Source organism: Cyprinus carpio, chromosome A9 (assembly GCF_018340385.1).
Source record: "Cyprinus carpio isolate SPL01 chromosome A9, ASM1834038v1, whole genome shotgun sequence".
NCBI lineage: Eukaryota > Metazoa > Chordata > Actinopteri > Cypriniformes > Cyprinidae > Cyprinus > Cyprinus carpio.
In genome coordinates, this window is record NC_056580.1 from 23,209,475 (window position 1) to 23,227,607 (window position 18,133).

An 18,133-nucleotide genomic window follows, 5' to 3' on the forward strand; every position below is an offset into this window, starting at 1 on the left:
AAAACATATCAAGACTTTTGGGGTCTTTTTGAAAGGAATTACTCATTTCTATTCAGCAAAGATGCATTAAATTGTACAGAATTTAAAGTAAATACTTCTACATTGTTACAAATGATTTCTATTTCAAATAAACAAATGCTGGTCTTTTGAACTTTTTTATTCATGAAATGAATCCAGAAAAAGTGTATCATGTTTTCTTCAAAAAATGAATTATTCTTGAGCACCAAATCAGCATATTCAAATGTTTTTTGAAGTATCATGTGATGGTGAATAATGGAGTAATGGTTGCCTCTAAATTCTCAAAATTCAGTTTGCCATCACAGGAATAAATAATTTTTATTGTTTTTATTTTTTTTTATAAAATATATATTAATATATATTAATGGAAAAATACACTTTTTCAAAATAAATGATCTGAAAACAAGACATAATATCTAATAATGTTTAAACAGTTTTGTAAATTTGTCTTGTTTTAAGGATGCCTAGATATTTTTACTGGTAAACAAAATAAGGCACTCATTAAAAATAAGATTTTTATCAGTGCACATGCTTTTATGTACATTGTACTACAATGTTGATTGACTCTAATTTGCAGTTTATGCTAATTGCTATATTAATGATATATATCATTTGCAGCCGACACCTCCCTCCTCTCGGCCGATCCAGCAGCCGCCGGTGACCAGCAGACCACTTGTTGAGAAGCAGCTGACAGGTGAGCTTTCACTCTGAACTGATCTGTCTACAAAACATCAGCTAGTCTGACAGCACAGCCCATCAATAGTATTTCTTACTCACTTAAGTGGCTCTTTTTCTTCTTGTAAACTAGGAGTAATTAATTTTGGGGGTTCATTTACATCTTTCTGATTCTGTCATTTTGTTCATGAAAGAAAATATTTGAGTTGCATGCCTAGATTACACTTCTGCAAAGAACAGCATGAATGGCCACCAGCATGTGTTCATTATTCAACCACCTTACTCAGAAAGTGTGCTTATGCTGGTTGACCACTTTCAACTATGTTTTGCTGTTGAACTGCATGGCTGTACTGGTTAACCAGTTCATGCAGGTCTAATCTAGTGTTTTCAGCAGTTTTGAAGGCAGGGAGATTTAAAATGTAATCTGAGGTTTACTAACGTAGATATCAATTATGAAATAGTTTAGAAGATTGCAAACATTTCTTTGACATGTGATAGACAGACTAGACTGACTTTGTAAAAACTGAGTGTTTATAGAAGCAGCCACTGTGGTATTTGGCGCCCTCTACTGGTTTAAAGCAAATTATTCAGATTTTGTTATTGATGGATGGATTGTGGCCCATGCCAGTTTTGCCAGTGCCCGGGGCATTATTGAAATTTTGATGTATACAAATCAACATTGCCTTTTTTAAATTTAATTATGATGCAGTGTATTATAATGTAATAATTTGAATGTAACTTGTATATATTTTTTAAATCAAAGTTGTTACTTTCCTTATTTTATTTGTATACGTATATATTTGTGAAAATCACACAATTAAGATAAGGTTTAATATCATAATTACAGAACATAAAGTCACTGATAATAATAATTATTATAAAACCATAAATATTGCTATTATTATTACATTTTAAAATAAGGTGTAAGACTTTTTTGGCTTTTTTACTACCTCACATCAATACAATCATCTACATATTTTTGTAAACGGTTTACTGAAATGTGATCTTTCTTCAGAATAAGCTGAATTGGTAAGTTTTGTTAAACATTAGGCTCAGTCGATTCCTCTTGGCAAACTTCTGGGTCCTCCGGTGATTCTCGACAAACATCTGGCTCATATGGCGGTTCTCAAAAAACATCTGGTCCTTATGGGGATTCCCGAAAAACCTCTGTCTCCTACAGTGATTCCCGGCAAACATCTGGCTCATATGGTGATTCTGAACAAACTTCTGGTTCATATGGTGAATCCCAAACAAACTCTGGCTCCTATGGTGGTTCTCAACAAACTTCTGGTTCATATGGTGAATCTCGACAAACGCTTGACTTAATTGATGTTAGCAGGCAAACTTCAGGGTTGTATGATGATTCTAGACAAGCTTCAAATTCTCTAAGTACGTCAGGCTCAGCTGGTGATGGCATACGGTATTCTGTGGAGTCCAGGCTCGGTCCTGCAGGGCCAACAGGTGGGTTGCTGATGAGAGAAAATCTCTCAAATGGACATGGAATTTTTGCATAGAAATTCTCAGCAGAATTTCTACATGATGCTTTGCATGAAAAGCTGGCAAAATGCTGTGGATGTGTAGAGATGCCCGAGAGGGACTGCAGCAGACTGGGAGAAAGCAATAGTGTTGCTGCATATGTATGGCATTTATTGCTATAATTGTTATATTGTATTTATATTGTTTTGTCAAAACACAATGCTTCTTGACCTGCTTATAGAAGCTTCTGCTGGTAGGCATATTCTTAAATGAATATGTGGATTGTGGCCCACCTTCCTTGATATTGTCTTGGTATTTTTTTATTTATATAGTTTTATTTCATTGTATTGTAGGCTGAATGTCACAAAAACATGTCCAGGTCACATTTCACCACAATAAATAAATAAATAAGACATTATAAGCCTTTTTAGTGCCATTTAGATCTTCTGTATTCTGGCATTACTTTCATAACAAAATAAGCACATTTTGCCCTAGAATTCTAAGTTTCATAATGTGTTTAAGGTTTAGTATTTTTTTTTTTATTATTACAAAAATTCTCTACTGGATTTTTTTTATTTTTTTTTTTATTGTTTTATTGTTTCTTTAGTATATTAATATTAATATTTGACAAGAAAAATAAAAAAATCTCTAAAAATGTCTAGCTAAATAGGCTTCATTTTCTTCATGCAAAGTCTAATTTCTTTTTCGTTCTTTTGATTTTGGGGTGAAATATGAGCTGGATATGTTTTTGAAAATGTAAAACATATAAGAGGAAAGGTTATTTTTAAATTAATCAGACATTTTCAAATTTACAGGTGGAAAAGGAGAGAAAGGAGACAGAGGAGAGAAGGGTGCTAAAGGTGAGAGGGGTCTTGTGGGACCGAAGGGTGATTTATGATGTTGTTGTTGTGGTGGTGGTGAAGAAGAGGAGGTGTTTTGTTTGGTGTTGACATCTCTGAGTGTTTCTGTACATCTCTACAGCTCGGTTGCAAAAGTAATAAGCCATGAGAACCTGTCCATTACAGTAATTAATCTATGGTACGGGATGTTGTTGTCATTGTTATAAAGTACACCAATAATAATACAGTTCATTTAACTATAGGCTTTTTTGGTCGTCAAGCAACGTTAATCTACAGATCAACTGATATGCAATCTTAGGTGTGTGTGTATTTTGGTTAATGGTTTTGAATGTTGGCTCATCCAAGCAGAATTGAGAGTCAGAGCAATTTCTTTTAAAGAAGCAGCTACGTTCAGGTATTTAAGCTATATAACAACTTTTACAAAACAATAAGCAGGCAGTGTTAATTGCTATGAGATGACTTCCGTTTATATGAAATGATTGTTCAGCTGCAATAGGAGATACAGGGCCCTTTTCTAATTGTTACATTTAAGTTTTATGTCCTTCAAAATCCAAGGTAATGTGTGAAGTCAATGTTGGGGAGCTTGAATGTTCAGCCATCTGTTAGAATGGGGAGAGTGGCAGACAGGTCAATCATTTTTGTCTGTTTTCACAGGGTGACCCAGGAGAGAAAGGAATGAAGGTTTGTTCTGATGCTTCTACCTTGACATAACTGTGAAAACATATGACGTGAAAGTGACGTGACATTCAGCCAAGTATGGTGACCCATACTCAGAATTCGTGCTCTGCATTTAACCCATCCGAAGTGCACGCACACAGAGCAGTGAACACACACACACACTGTGAACACACACCCGGAGCAGTGGGCAGCCATTTTTTTTTTTATGCTGCTGCGGCGCCCGGGGAGCAGTTGGGGGTTCGATGCCTTGCTCAAGGGCACCTAAGTCATGGTATTGAAGGTGGAGAGAGAGAACTGTACATGCACTCCCCCCACCTACAATTCCTGCCGGCCCGAGACTCGAACTCACAACCCTTCGATTGGGAGTCCGACTCTCTAACCATTAGGCCACGACTTCCCACATATTTTGCACCAGTTAAATGTGAATTAAAGGAATAGTTCATGCCAAAATTAAAATGTCATTAATATTTACCCTCATGTCATTATTTACCCTCATGTTTGGTTTCAGGGTAGTTCTGGTTTTGGTTATCCTGGATCAAAGGGTGATCGGGGCCCTCCTGGGCCTCCAGGGCCTCCTGGTCCCCCAGGGCCAAGTGCAGAGGTAGAATTGAGGGGAGATGGGTCAGTGTTGCAGAAGGTGGCAGGACCAAGAGGACCACCTGGACCAGGTAGGACCAGATGGAGGTGCTGGTGGTGATGGTGGGGCTGTGGGTGGGTCGGTGTGTAGGGTATGGGTGTTAGGTTTGTTTCTATTTTCTGTTAGTGAATGCATTTCCATTTAAAAAAGGAACAGCATTATACCATAACCATATGTGTCATAAGTGGTCTTGCATTTGCCGCTGATGTGTCAGAACAGTAATAGAACCCCTATGGTGTTCCCCATTACAAGCAGAGAATGGTGTTAATACAGGTTTAAGATATACAACCTTGCAAACACAAAGGCACATTGTGATTCTGCCCTTGAGACTATGCATAATGCATTGGTCATATCTGAACAAAGCTAATATTTTATCCTCTCCTTTATAGGGTGACCCTGGTGAAGATGGAAAAGCTGTAAGTAATGCATTTCATAAAACTGTATAAAATAGACCTGGGTCAAGTACATTTTCAATATTTTTCATTTTTTAATCTGAAATTATACCTGCTTGTGTATTTGGGGGGAACAGTTTGATTTTACTATAAAAAAAAAGGGAAGAAAAGTTTGGTTGTAGTTTTGATTTTGTGTGTTTGTGTTTGCATTCATATGTTTCATGTGCAAATGATTAAGAATCTGTTTTTGTAACAGGGCCAAGTTGGACCTCCTGGTTTTCCAGGAACTCCTGGGAGTCCTGGACCCAAAGGAGAGAAAGTAAGTATTGTTGATGTCCATTATCATGGCTTATAATGACAGTATCAGGGTTGTGCACCATTTAGAATTGAATTGTGAATGCCTTTTATAGTATGCCACTTCAACTTTTTGTACTTTATGTTTTCATTTTAGGGAGAACGAGGTGAAAGTCAACCAGGACCTCGAGGGCCTCCAGGGCTTCCAGGTCCACCGGGACCCCCATCTCTCTCTGATAGGCCTGTGAGTTCATTATTAGTCAGCTGTTTTTGTGACCGCTTTCCTTTTAAAAACGGTTTCACAATCTATCCTCTGTATCTATTTTATAGACATTTGTGGACATGGAGGGTTCTGGATTTGATTTGGACAGTGTGCGGGTAAGTCCTGTGTGCACTATACAGGTCCTTCTCATGTGTTGAAAAAGTTCTCTAAAACGAGCACCTAATCATTCGAATCAACTAATTAACTTAAACACCTGCAAAAGATTCCTGCCTGAGGGCTTTTAAAAAAAATGCCTGGTTGCCCCACTTACTCACAAACCGCTCATGGGGTTAAGACTGTTACTGCTGTCAAGAAGGCCATCAGACAAACTCCGAGATGAGGGTGACACAGAAAGAAATTCTGAACGAATAGGCTGTTCCCCAGAGCGCTTTATCAGGCATGTATCTTGCTCAATTGTGCAAAACTTATCCTGACCTGAACCCCATATAGAATCTGTGGGGATATTGTTTAGGAGAGACGCAAAAGAACCAAACGTTTGGATGAGTTAAGGTCCGAGTTTTTACGATGTGGGGCCTACCATAAACACCGTAAGTGCCCACAGGATGACTTGCCTCCATCAACAGCTGCAAAAAAAGAAAAGGAAGACCAAGTAATCTCGAACATAATTATTTGCAACTTTTCTTTTACCCGGAATCATTGCTAAATTTTTTGAGGATAGGAATTTTGGGTTTTCATGCTGTATGCCCAAAAATCAGTATTAAAAAAAGACCTGACATATTTCAGTTGGTGGTGCAATGTGAAAGTTTAATTTTCTATCATTACATTATCAATAATACTTTTACAATAAATGTTTTAATATTCTAGATAATTTTAGTTTTAGTATTTTAGTGCTAGCTGTATTTTATACAATGTGGGATAATCCTTCAATGAACACAATGTTTTTAAACATTTGGGGTTGGTAAGATTTTTTTATGTCTATGAAACAAGTCTCTTTTGCTCACCAAGGCTGTATTTATTTGATCAGAAATACAGTAAAAACAGTAATATTGTGAAATATTATTACAATTTAAAATAAATGTTTTCCATTTTTTATATATTTTAAAATTCAAATAATGGCGAAGCTGTATTTTTAGCAGTCATTACTTATAGCAACCCTGAATGAAGCAAAATGTGGTAGTTTTGTTAACATTTTATTTGTAATTCTTAAATTTCCTGTTTATAAAAGCTTGCTGTTCTTTACTTAGTAACTTTTTATTTGTTTATAGGCAATGCCTGGTTTGCCTGGCCTACCTGGTCCTCCTGGTCCCCCTGGTCTCCCTGGTCCTCCTGGCCCTGGGTCTTCAGGCCCTGGTGGTTTTGGGCCTCCAGGTCCTCCTGGGCAAAATGGAGCTCCAGGTCAACCGGTAAGTCTAAGGAGACATGGTCCATTAGTATAAAATTAGTTTGGATATGTTGTGTTGGAATAAAGCGTTTATTAGTCAGAGACGTAGCCATGTGGGTAATGTGTGTGCACTGTTTCTCCCTTTCATCTTGTGTCTTGTTAAAGTCATACAAATTAAAAAATAAATAAATACACTTAAAAAGAACGTTATTTTTTAATAGGGACTTCCAGGTACACCAGGTGCTGATGGAAAACCAGGCTTAACAGGCCCAAAAGGAGAGAAGGTAAGAAGTCCAGTCTCTTTTAATAAAACCTAAAAACAACAGGAAATTTAAAGTTGTGATTTATAAACCTGGAAAACCTTTAAAAGTTACTTTAAACATTTAATTATCTAAATTTTGCTTTTTGTGGTTGCTTGTGGAGCGTAAACATGCTTGCAAGCCATCGTGAGACATTATTTTGTCTTATTGGAGGCATTTGTAAATTAAGCATACATTTTAAATCCAATATTTCACTTGACATCTGGGCTTCCTGTAAAATTCCAAATTCCAGGGACAAAATATTTATTGCTGGGCTCAGTGAGTGGGCAATAGGACACGGTAGAGGACATTGGTGGGACCCTCTCGTCACAGTCTGGCATACAAATGTTAATCCAGTCTGGCAGTCTCTATAAAATGATTTCTAAAACATTCTTATGCTGTAATCACAAACGACTGAAAAGGTCATGGAAAAGTCATGGCAATCCATTGGTAAAAAAAAAAGTGGAGGAACACGGTCCATACATACAGTAGATAGCTATGCTGGTTCTTTAATGGATTTGGACTTGCATAATTCAGCTCTGTTGAGATTCTTGTAATGGTAGCTATCTTTAGACACTGGACTGATTTTGTGCTCCACAGGGTGATTCCGGTGAGCTGGGCCTACCTGGACCTGTGGGAGAGAAGGTCAGTTTGCATAACGTGTGCACCTCGTGAGAAACCTCTGAAACACTTGTGCATAGTTTGCACATGTTCATCTGCATATCACATATTTGAATGTCGAGAATAAATGTTCTGTACAGTTCAGTGATCTGCAATGCTCTGTATGCTTTAATAAGAATTCAGTAAAAATGTCCTATCCAGGTGTGAAGCAGCAAGATCCAGTGAGAAGTAATTGTCTGTTTTTACAATAATGATCACTAAAAATGTTTGATGTATCACATATTTCACTCTCAGTGTCAGAAATACAAACCTGTAGAATTAAAAAAAATGTCCTAGCTTTCGTCAATTTCCAAGAGGTTATTAAAACTCACATTTTCTCACATTAAATCTTTTGACCATGCCTTTGATTATTTGATTTAGCTATTTTCAATTACCTTTAGATACAGATTTTTTTTTTGTTTATTTTATATTTTTAGAAGTAGTATTTTTTTATTATTAAATGATGAAAATATATTTTTAATATTTTTTACAAATCATAAAAAATCACTTGATTGAATAATCATAAACCATTTCAGCATTTATTTTATGAAAATGATTTAGATATATACTGTTCCAACTGTTCTTTCCATAATAAAGTTTTATTAAAAGATTGTGTACTTGTTTATCAAGCAGACAGAATTACCTTAGTGTAAAATTAATGTTTTTGTTAAGATACATATTATTTGATAATAGATTTTTATTCTGCAGCCTTTCCAATAAAGCTGTCATTTTTTTTTTTTCATATTATATAATAAATGCTGTTGTAGATGATTCATAAAGGGGTGTTTTTTATATAAGTGTCTTTTTAATGTGTTTTTTAGAGCTGTGTTTTTTACCACAGAATGCTTTCAAACACATTTCATACCCTGAGATGGAGTGGAAATGACAGTTGTTCATTATTAAAAGTGCCCATTGTTGAAGAAAAATGGAAGAATCATGTTGATGTATTGTGTCACACCTTGTTAGGACACTATGTGGAAATCTGCTTCAGAAAACAGCTTTTTCTGAAACAGTCACACCCACTCAGGGTTCTTTTATGTTTCTGTCTCTGTAGCAAAACGCCTACTTTCCCAGCTATCTTTCTGATCTTCTCTCCTACTCTACCTCCTGCTTCTCCTCTAAAGCTGCAGGGTGGCAGGTAGCAGGTCTTGAGTGTGGCAATCGATTTTCTTCACAAACATCTCAACTTTCTACTCTACAGTTCTAATACCTGAAATGTAACAATATATTATTTGACTGATGGTAGTTTGGACTCTTTGTGACATTGCTTTGTAGATTGTCTGAATGTGCAAACTAACATGTTTTGCTCTTGGTATCTTGAAAGCTAACTTCATTTATCTATATGTCACCTTGTTCATTTGTTTATCTTTCTCCTTGTCTTTAGGTGCCAAAGGTTCTTCTGGTTCCCCTGGCCTTCCTGGAGAGGGTGGACTTGCTGGTCTTCCAGGACCAATGGGACCTGTTGGACCACCAGGGCCACCTGGTCCTCCTGGCCCAAGATATCATGTTGGTTTTGTAAGTATTAGTCAATTACACTTAACATCTCACAGTCTTTTAGGAAAAAAATGAGATTTGGAAAACTGTGTGTGTTCAGGATGATATGGAGGGTTCTGGTGTTCACTTCAGTTCAGTCCCTGGACTAAGAGGACCAGTAGGAATCCAGGTATGTTTTTTGATTTGTTCTGCTTTCATTAACTCTTGTTGATCTTTAGCAGTTCATTTACTGTAATCCTATTTGATTTCAGGGACCTCCTGGTGTCCCAGGACCACAAGTAAGACTTCATTTATTTGTTCATTTGTTGTTTTCTATCCCAAAGATATCATTTTCATATCATACCTAGAGGACTTTTTATATTTTATTTATATCTTGTTCCTCAGGGTACGCCTGGTTTCCCAGGATTTCCTGGTGAGAAAGGCAGTGAGGGGCCTCAGGGAAAAGATGGCCAACCTGGTTTGGATGGCTTCCCTGGACCACAGGTGCGTTTCATTTTAATAAAACTCTTAGGTGGAAATTTACTAAACAGCCCCTCTGATGTGCAGTACTTCAGGCTGAGATCAGTGTTTTGCATTTTTCTGCAGGGACCGAAGGGCAACAAGGGAGACCGAGGCGACAGGGTGAGTTTACTTTTGGTCTGAAGTGATTTTGGGGAACACCTGGGACTTTGAAATCGCTAATGACCTATTAAATCATTGTTAAATGTGATTATCTGTTTAGGGTGAACCTGGTCGAGATGGAGCTGGACTTCAAGGTCCACCCGGCCCCCCTGGACCACCTGGACAAATTATTTATGGTTATTCTGAAAATGTAAGTCTTTATATTTATATAGCTTTTTTGCTTATAATGGTTCATATTCTTATTAAGCTGTTTGTAATTTTTTCTGTACAGAATGATGGAGGAGCAGGACCTCGGGTATGAAAATTCTGCTTCTGATAGTCTATTGTTAGTATGGCAGAGGGCATTAGGATACCAGAAAATGTCTTGTGGGCACTGAAATACAGACCTCTAAAATTTTGTAAAAGTCATATATCTTTTGTGTGATTTTCAGGGTGGGGCTGGTCTTCCTGGTCAAGCAGGATTCCCAGTTAGTACTGCCTAACTTAATTTGTCAGCCCAACCCCATTTTTGATAAAAAAAAAAAAAAAACCTTAGACATTTAAACTGTGTATTCTAGAAGTAATTAATAACACCACAAGGCAGGAGAGACTGTGATTTTTACCATGGGTAAAATAGTTTCTTAGGCCTGATGCAAAGCACAGAAGTCCCTTAACCATGTAATGTTCATGTTCAGTTAATAGTTACATTTGTTATTAAAATATTTATACATATATATATATATATATGATAATATATATATATATACATATGATATATATTATATATATATATATATATATATTATATATATCTATAGATATATATATATATCTAGAATATATATCCCCCCCCTAATATATATATCCCCCCCTATATATCTATAATATATAGAATTATAGTCTGTTTATGTATGTATTATGTATATAGCTGTCTATGTATATGTATGTATATATATGTATGTGTATATATATGCAATTATACATTAATTTATATAAACTTTATAGTCAGAATTATGTTTTATAATCAATCTTACACTGCCCGTGGGACCAAAGGGTGTCAGAGGAGAACCTGGTTCACCAGGCTACGGCATTAAGGTTTGTAAGCAAAAACCAATAGACATAGCTAAATATGAAGTGTTTAAAAACCTCAAATTCACTATTGTAACATCATTTTATTTGCAGGGTGAGAAAGGAGAACCCGGACTTATTCTTGGACCTGATGGAAACCCACTTTACCATGGTGGACTGACAGGCCTAAAGGTATTGTATTATTTTGTTTTATATAATTTTATTTTGAATGTATTTTATTTCATTTTATTTTTGGATGGAAAGTGTGTTGGATATTCAAGTGTTCAGGAAACATACAGTTTCGTTCAATATGACTTTTGGACACTATTAGTCAATAATTCCCATATTTTTTGTTTCTTTATATTTTAACGACTTAACTAACATTCAAAAACAAGGAAAATGCAAAAGATTAAATAGGTGTACAAACTTTTAGTACCATGTATCAAAATGAATTTGTTTTTTCTGTCTGTAGGGTGAGAGTGGGCTTCCTGGACCAGTCGGACCTCCTGTATGTTTGTATTCGTTACATTTATTTATTTATTTATTTATTTATTTATTTATTTATTTATTTTTTAAGTTAAGAGTTAAAGAAAAGAACAACTCTATCATGCCTCTATTTGGAACATTCTGAGCAACATCTAAGTCATATTTCATTTTATTCAGGGTCCAGCTGGACCTCCTGGTTTGAAAGGTGAATTTGGAATGCCAGGCAGACCTGTAAGTCTCTCAAAATGAAACTTTTATCAACAAAAAATATTTCTTGACAGACAACGGCATATTTTACTGACTGTGAACTTAATTTCATTTTTATGACTATAGGGTCGCCCAGGTGTAAATGGATACAAAGGAGAGAAGGGAGAGTCAGGGTCAGGCTCTGGATATGGCTACCCAGTAAATTTCTTGATTGAATTTGAGTATTGAATTTGGTTTTTTATGTAGTTTGTTGATTGATTTGAATGGATTGCTTGGATTGTGTATTTTCAAGGTCCCCCTGGTCCCCCAGGGCCTCCTGGTCCCCCTGGACCTGCTCTGCCCTTGGACCGATTCAGTGTAAGTGCTTTTTGTGTCAAATAAGCTATAATTTATGCATGAATCATTGCTGAATGAGCTCCATATGCTGGCTATGTTGAACTGAAGTGATCATGATTGCAACAGCAATAATTTGATATAAAATAAAATCCTTTTTCCATTTCAGAGATATGAAGATTATTCGAGACAGTATCCAGGTAGGTTATTACAGTCATTCTTGTCACAGCAGATAATCAGGAGATATTTTGTCACAAGGTCCTTAAAGTCAACATGAAATCAAAATGTACTCTATTTACATGATTTAACTCTGCATGTTTTCTAAAAAAAAAAGGGGATGGGGGGGGGGGGCATGGGGATGGGGGTTGGGTCATTTGGTGCTGTTTTTATATATTTGTTTCTTTTTGTTTTTGTATGTATTTTACTAGTGTGGTTAAAAAATCCATTAATTCCTTTTTTTTTGGATCCCCAAAAAACCTAACCAGTCTTAATTATCAAGCCGTTTTGATTTTCTGAGCAGTATGATGTCATACTGCTCAGACCCCACCCACAACCACTGACGGAATGTCCTGTATTAGCATATCTCCGCCCTCAGCCAGTTGTACACTGTCCGCCGTTCTCTCCGTGCTCGAGCAGCTGTAGCGACATGTCTTGTAAGCGAAGCAGGTGTTTTATAGTTGGATGTAAAAGTGAACATGAGTCTTTATTTTCTCCCGACATCAGAGCCACTGAGGACACAGTGTTTTAGTTTTGTTTTTGATGGTAACGCGCCACTGAATACACAAATAATGGAACAAAGCAGTGGGTGAGCATTAGCTCATTATCATTTAAAAAGACATGGACTGAAATGGGTGGCTGTGAACAGAGATGTTTTTGACAAGGTAAAAACTGTTTTTTTTTTTTTTTTTATGTGACCTTTGAGGAATTTTAACCAAAGTGTGTTGCAGACATTTCTTGAACACCCAAAAGAATTATACCAACTTGTGGAAAATGGGCATCCAATGTACCCTTAAAACAGTTTTTCTTTAGTGCTGATTTATTAAACTTCACTTTGGTCCAGCTATTTCCCAGTGGAAAAAATCGAGTCCCAACCTACATTTTATTTCCCTCTCAATGACTTATGCTCAACAAATTCAACATTACAGGACAAAAATGGATCAAGAAATGCATTTCATGTGGATTTTAATATGTAGAATGAATTCACATGTCAAAGAATTTTTGACAACTTTGAATAACGCCTTGTCTTGTTTTCTTAGCTATAAAAGGAGATAAAGGAGACCAGGGAGCTCCTGGAGTTCCAGGGTCACCAGGTAAAATTTACCACTGTTGCTGTTTCTAGAGACTTGAGGCCGATAGCAAGAGGCAATAACAAGGCTGTCCTGGCCTCTGTAAATTTAGTGGCTGAAGTACCCTGATTTAGTAGCTTGACATCATTATCAACTCATTGTAAAATGTATGGTGGTATTTAATGTATTAATGCAGTATTCGGTCATTTTTTTCCCACAGGTTTTTCCTCTAACGTTGATATCTATGCCCTCAAGGTATGTGATTCACTAAATATATAAATGAAAATCTTTTATGAAATGATTTGATTATGATTTCAACAACACAAAACATGGCACCCGTTTCCTTAGAATGAGATGAAGGGGGAGCAGGGGGAGCCCGGTCTGAAAGGAGAGAAAGGAGAGCCAGGAGGAGGATTTTATGACCCTCGTTTTGGAGCTGTACAGGGACCACCAGGAAACCCTGGACCTACTGTAAGAATTATTGGGAATTTCTTGACATAACCCCAATTGAGTACTTACCTACATGTGGATGGTCTCATCAAAGACATCTTTTCTAGGGACCTAAAGGAGACTCAATCAGAGGTCCCCCTGGACCACAGGGCCCACCAGGAGCACCTGGTGTTGGTTATGATGGTCGTCCAGGAAACCCAGGACCTCCTGGACCCCCTGGACCTCCAGGGTCACCGTCATTGCCAGGAGCCTACAGACCACGTAAGAAAAAACTAAGTAAAATTCTTAACACACTTAGGATATTTTTGAAGAACTTAAATAACAGACAGTGTTGTATGATTTGTGTTTGTTTCAGAACTCAGTATTCCTGGACCTCCAGGTCCCCCGGGACCTCCTGGAGTTTCTGGCACTGGATCTGGAGTGAGTGGGACGTTCATGGCGTGTGTATGATTATATACCTGACACTTTATACTTTAATCATGCCCATATTTTTAAATGTTTCAGCAGGTGACTTTCCTGAGGTCTTATGACATAATGATGGCTACGGCACGCAGACAGTCTGAAGGTGCTTTGATTTACATTTTGGACAGAAACGATCTCTACCTCAGAGTTCGGGATGGTGTCAGACAAGTGATGGTATGGTGCTTAAACACTCATTTTTGTTTACACCTTTTCATTTGTTGTAAAATAATATTAAAAATGCATTTCATACATAAAATTACTTTAATAACATTTTTTATAATATGAGCATTTAAAAAAAAAAGTTTGTAATATTGTTTTGTGGATAATGGTTGTTGTTGTTTTATAAACATAATGGTGGTAGTCATGTTGTTAATTATTAAAGGAGGTGGTGTTGCAACTGTTGTGATTATTATAATTATATATAACTGTTGTAAGTTCATTAAAAATATAATTATATAATTGACATTTTTATGGCATGGTAGGATTTGTTCTGTTTGTCATTTGACCAACTTAATCATATTTAATAATTGTAAAAATAAATACATAAATAAAATAAATGAAAAATGTGTTTGACAACATTTTGGGAAGTAATATTATTATTATAATATAATATTATAATATTATTATATTATTTATTATTTTGAAAATAGTTAAGCGCACTCAAATGTACTCCAGGCATAATTTAGTTTTTTTTTTTTTTTTTTTTTTTGATCACACCACTTGCCATATTTAGAGCCTTTAATCAAAATTATGGTATGATAATCAAAAAGACATAAAGGTTTTTCCAGATATAGAAAATCAACATGAATTCATATTTCTTGGAACATGGTGGTTGTGATTTAAACTAGATTTTTTTTTTTTTCATTTCATCATTTTACGCATTTTTATTTGTCATTGACTCATTTTAAGGAGAACATTACAATATAAGGGTTTATTCTTTTTTCTTTTAAAGGTCTTCTCAAATTCTAACACAGTTTTCCTTTTATTTGCAGCTTGGAGATTATAAAACCTTCTATGGAGAGCTGGTAAGCAGTGTGAATAAAGCTCTTTTTTATGCTTTAACATTCAAATAAGCACCCACAGTTTAATCAAAGGAGGCTGGAATTAGTGGATGTGCATATCAATTCCTGAAGGTATGACTAGCTCGTTGGCTCTTCCTCCAGGACAATGAAGTGGCAGCGGTCCAGCCGCCCCCTGTTGTTCACTATTCCCAAGACCACACAGCTGACAATGGAGCAGAGCAGATTTCCCCACCGCACCAGCCGATCGAGTTTCCAAGGAGGGAGCCAGAGAATAGAAACCCCAGTCCGACTGACTCCCGTTACCCAGATCCACAATACCCACCTTACACCGATCCTGTACAACCACACAGACACCCCGTTCAACCTGAGAGGAACCCCATCACTCCAGCCCGCCGCCCTAGCCCCCCTGTCAATCAACCAGAGGGCCACACCCACACTTCTGGACCAGGGGTTAGTTCAGTCAACTTCATCACAACATTTGCATAGATTCCCGTGTTTATTTCCATTTTTGACACCATTTTCATTTTCGGTACAGTTGCATCTTATCGCCCTGAATTCTCCACAAGTGGGTAACATGAGAGGCATTCGTGGGGCAGACTTCCTGTGCTTCCAGCAGGCTCGCGCCGTGGGCCTGAAGGGAACATTCAGAGCCTTCCTGTCCTCCAAACTTCAGGATCTCTATAGTATCGTCCGCAGATCTGACAGAGAGACATTACCGATTGTTAACCTCAAGGTGTGTAGAAGTGATTATTTTTTTTTTTTTTTATCATTGATATACTATTGTAGTTTTTGTTAATATTTTGAATTTTATTTTTTTATATTGTTGATTTTAAAGTTTTAATAATTTTGTTGTTTTTTTAACATTTGTATTCTTTTTTTTAATTTCTATATAGTTTTTTATTTATTTTATTTCAGTTTTATTATTTTAGTGAAACCAAATAAAAATAAGAAATGTTGCCTTGGAAACTAGCTGAAATATGTATAAGTTTAATATATTTCATTTTATTTCAGTTAACATTTATTTTATTTTATTTATCATTTTATTTTTAAAAAAAATCTGGGGAATGCAAAAGTTTTGCAAGCAAGCAAACATTTTTGAAATATATTTTTTTCTTCCCATCTCATTTATCTATTTATTTATTCATATTCATTCAGTCTTGTAGAATTATCTATGTTTGTACATGAGTATTCGTTTGATCTTTTGGATAATTTTGACAATTCCTCAACATTTTCTCCTCAAGACTAAACTTACCCAATGAACTAACTCAGTGATCTTGGTTGTTTCTTGTCTTTTCATGGCATTAATATTCTCCTCTGCAGGATCAAGTCCTTTTCAGAAGCTGGGAGTCTCTCTTCAGTGACTCAGAGAGCAGGATGAAGGACAATGCTCCTATCTACTCATTTGATGGCAGAGATGTCCTGCGGGACAGTGCCTGGTAAGTGCCAGTGTCTTTGGCTGATCGAAGATGGTAGTATCTCTTCAGACTTTACTATTTTTCTTTAAAAACAGAAGCTAGAGAAATAACTATCTATCTATCTATCTATCTATCTATCTATCTATCTATCTATCTATCTATCTATCTATCTATCTATCTATCTATCTATCTATCTATCTATCTATCTATCTATCTATCTATCTATCTATGTATTTATCGCTGTCTAGTACCTTGTAAAAAAAAATGTAGTTTCCCAGTTGATGGATTAAAAAGCTGTGCATCCTGATCCCACAGTCGGGCAATGCAATTTGACTTTGCAATTTTGGAAAGGTCTTCCAGGTTTTGAATGCAGTCTGAGGCTATCTTAAACCACCTAAAATGAATTTTTTTTCCCCTCAATCCTGTAGGCCAGAGAAGATGATCTGGCATGGTTCCAGTGGCAGGGGTCACAGGCAGACGGATAATTACTGTGAGACGTGGAGGGCCGGAGACCGTGCGGTGACAGGCTTGGCCTCGTCTCTGCAGGCTGGCCAACTCCTCCAGCAGACCTCCAGCAGCTGCTCCAGTTCCTACATTGTGCTGTGCATCGAGAACAGCTACATGACACAATCCAAGAAATAAAGCCGTCCTAAAGAGCCTTTGAACACTCAACACAACCGTTTATACAGGCCCAGTTTCACTCCAGCAGATGCCTGTATCTAATGAAAAAAAGAAAAGAAAATTATAAAAAAATTAAAAAAGAACTGAGTCTGCCTTAAGGAGAATTTGCCAGTCATCTGTTCCCTCACCGTAACACCAAAGAGGCAGGTTGAACGTGGAGGTGTTTGCTCTCTCTCAGGGCATTGGCACATATTTTTCAGGGGGTTAAACCAGAGAAGTGAGGCCAGCCGAGGCAGTGTTTCGAACTGTATCCATATAAAATTTTGTATATGAATTGTTTGTTTTGGGGTTTTATACTATAAAATGTACATTTTTTTTTAAGATGTCTTAATTGGTATATTTAACCAATTTTAGCTATTTTTTTGTGTGTAACTTTTTTCCACTTATTTGTCTGTACCGTTTCCATTTTCATCCAAGGTTTGTTAAATACAGAGGGGCAAACCTGACATCTTAGTTTTAGGATTCAGAAAGAGAAAATATTTATTTCACATTAAAGAGCTAAAATATGATTTGAAACTGTAAACCATACTTTTTTCTATTTTAGTGAGCACTTTTACATACTTCCACAGTTAAAAGTGCAAGACTGAAATAGTTAACTGTAGCTAAAAATGGTCACTGTATCAAAAAGCTTCAGTTGGCAAAAATATGCTTTGAGTAATTCAATACAAAAGGGTTTTGTAAAAAACACATTTATTCTTAATACTTCTGTTGCATATATGGGATCACTGTGTGTTTCTATTGTGATTAATGTGAAATTTCATATGGTAGTTCTTCATAGTGTCATTGTTTTACACTTCTGGTTGATTCCAGAAGTTTTAATAAAGCAAAGTGGCTGATTTAAGTCAAGAGGGGAAGCTGCAAGATTTTTGCAACAAATATTAATGGAAAAAAAATTCTGTAACGCAAAAATAGCGGTTACATGTCTTTTAATTCATTGGACATTTCAGAGGCTTTGGTTGCATTTGGTGCTTTCACTGATGAAACAGACAGTGTTGTTTGGGAGAGACAGATGTGTTTCCATATGGAATTTCAGACA

The 18,133-nt window shown here is 36.4% G+C and overlaps 1 protein-coding gene across 1 annotated transcript in view; it reads left to right on the top strand.

Annotated features, from left to right (window-relative positions):
* Nucleotides 1-17,159, top strand: part of col18a1a (collagen type XVIII alpha 1 chain a) — a 33,120-nt gene extending 15,961 nt beyond the window's left edge. The window contains 38 exon segments of the mRNA XM_042764457.1: nt 637-712; nt 2,985-3,100; nt 3,684-3,710; nt 4,216-4,374; nt 4,376-4,414; nt 4,734-4,760; nt 4,993-5,055; nt 5,188-5,274; nt 5,361-5,408; nt 6,519-6,656; nt 6,856-6,918; nt 7,534-7,578; nt 8,977-9,108; nt 9,188-9,256; nt 9,339-9,365; nt 9,472-9,570; nt 9,673-9,708; nt 9,809-9,898; nt 9,980-10,003; nt 10,140-10,176; nt 10,725-10,786; nt 10,870-10,947; nt 11,228-11,263; nt 11,419-11,472; nt 11,575-11,646; nt 11,740-11,805; nt 11,951-11,981; nt 13,038-13,091; nt 13,288-13,322; nt 13,416-13,538; nt 13,625-13,778; nt 13,873-13,937; nt 14,025-14,153; nt 14,972-15,004; nt 15,143-15,451; nt 15,537-15,734; nt 16,322-16,437; nt 16,845-17,159. Coding sequence (XP_042620391.1) covers nt 637-712; nt 2,985-3,100; nt 3,684-3,710; nt 4,216-4,374; nt 4,376-4,414; nt 4,734-4,760; nt 4,993-5,055; nt 5,188-5,274; nt 5,361-5,408; nt 6,519-6,656; nt 6,856-6,918; nt 7,534-7,578; nt 8,977-9,108; nt 9,188-9,256; nt 9,339-9,365; nt 9,472-9,570; nt 9,673-9,708; nt 9,809-9,898; nt 9,980-10,003; nt 10,140-10,176; nt 10,725-10,786; nt 10,870-10,947; nt 11,228-11,263; nt 11,419-11,472; nt 11,575-11,646; nt 11,740-11,805; nt 11,951-11,981; nt 13,038-13,091; nt 13,288-13,322; nt 13,416-13,538; nt 13,625-13,778; nt 13,873-13,937; nt 14,025-14,153; nt 14,972-15,004; nt 15,143-15,451; nt 15,537-15,734; nt 16,322-16,437; nt 16,845-17,058 — 3,231 coding nt within the window. The 3' untranslated portion in view covers nt 17,059-17,159.
* Nucleotides 17,160-18,133: the final 974 nt, after the last annotated feature.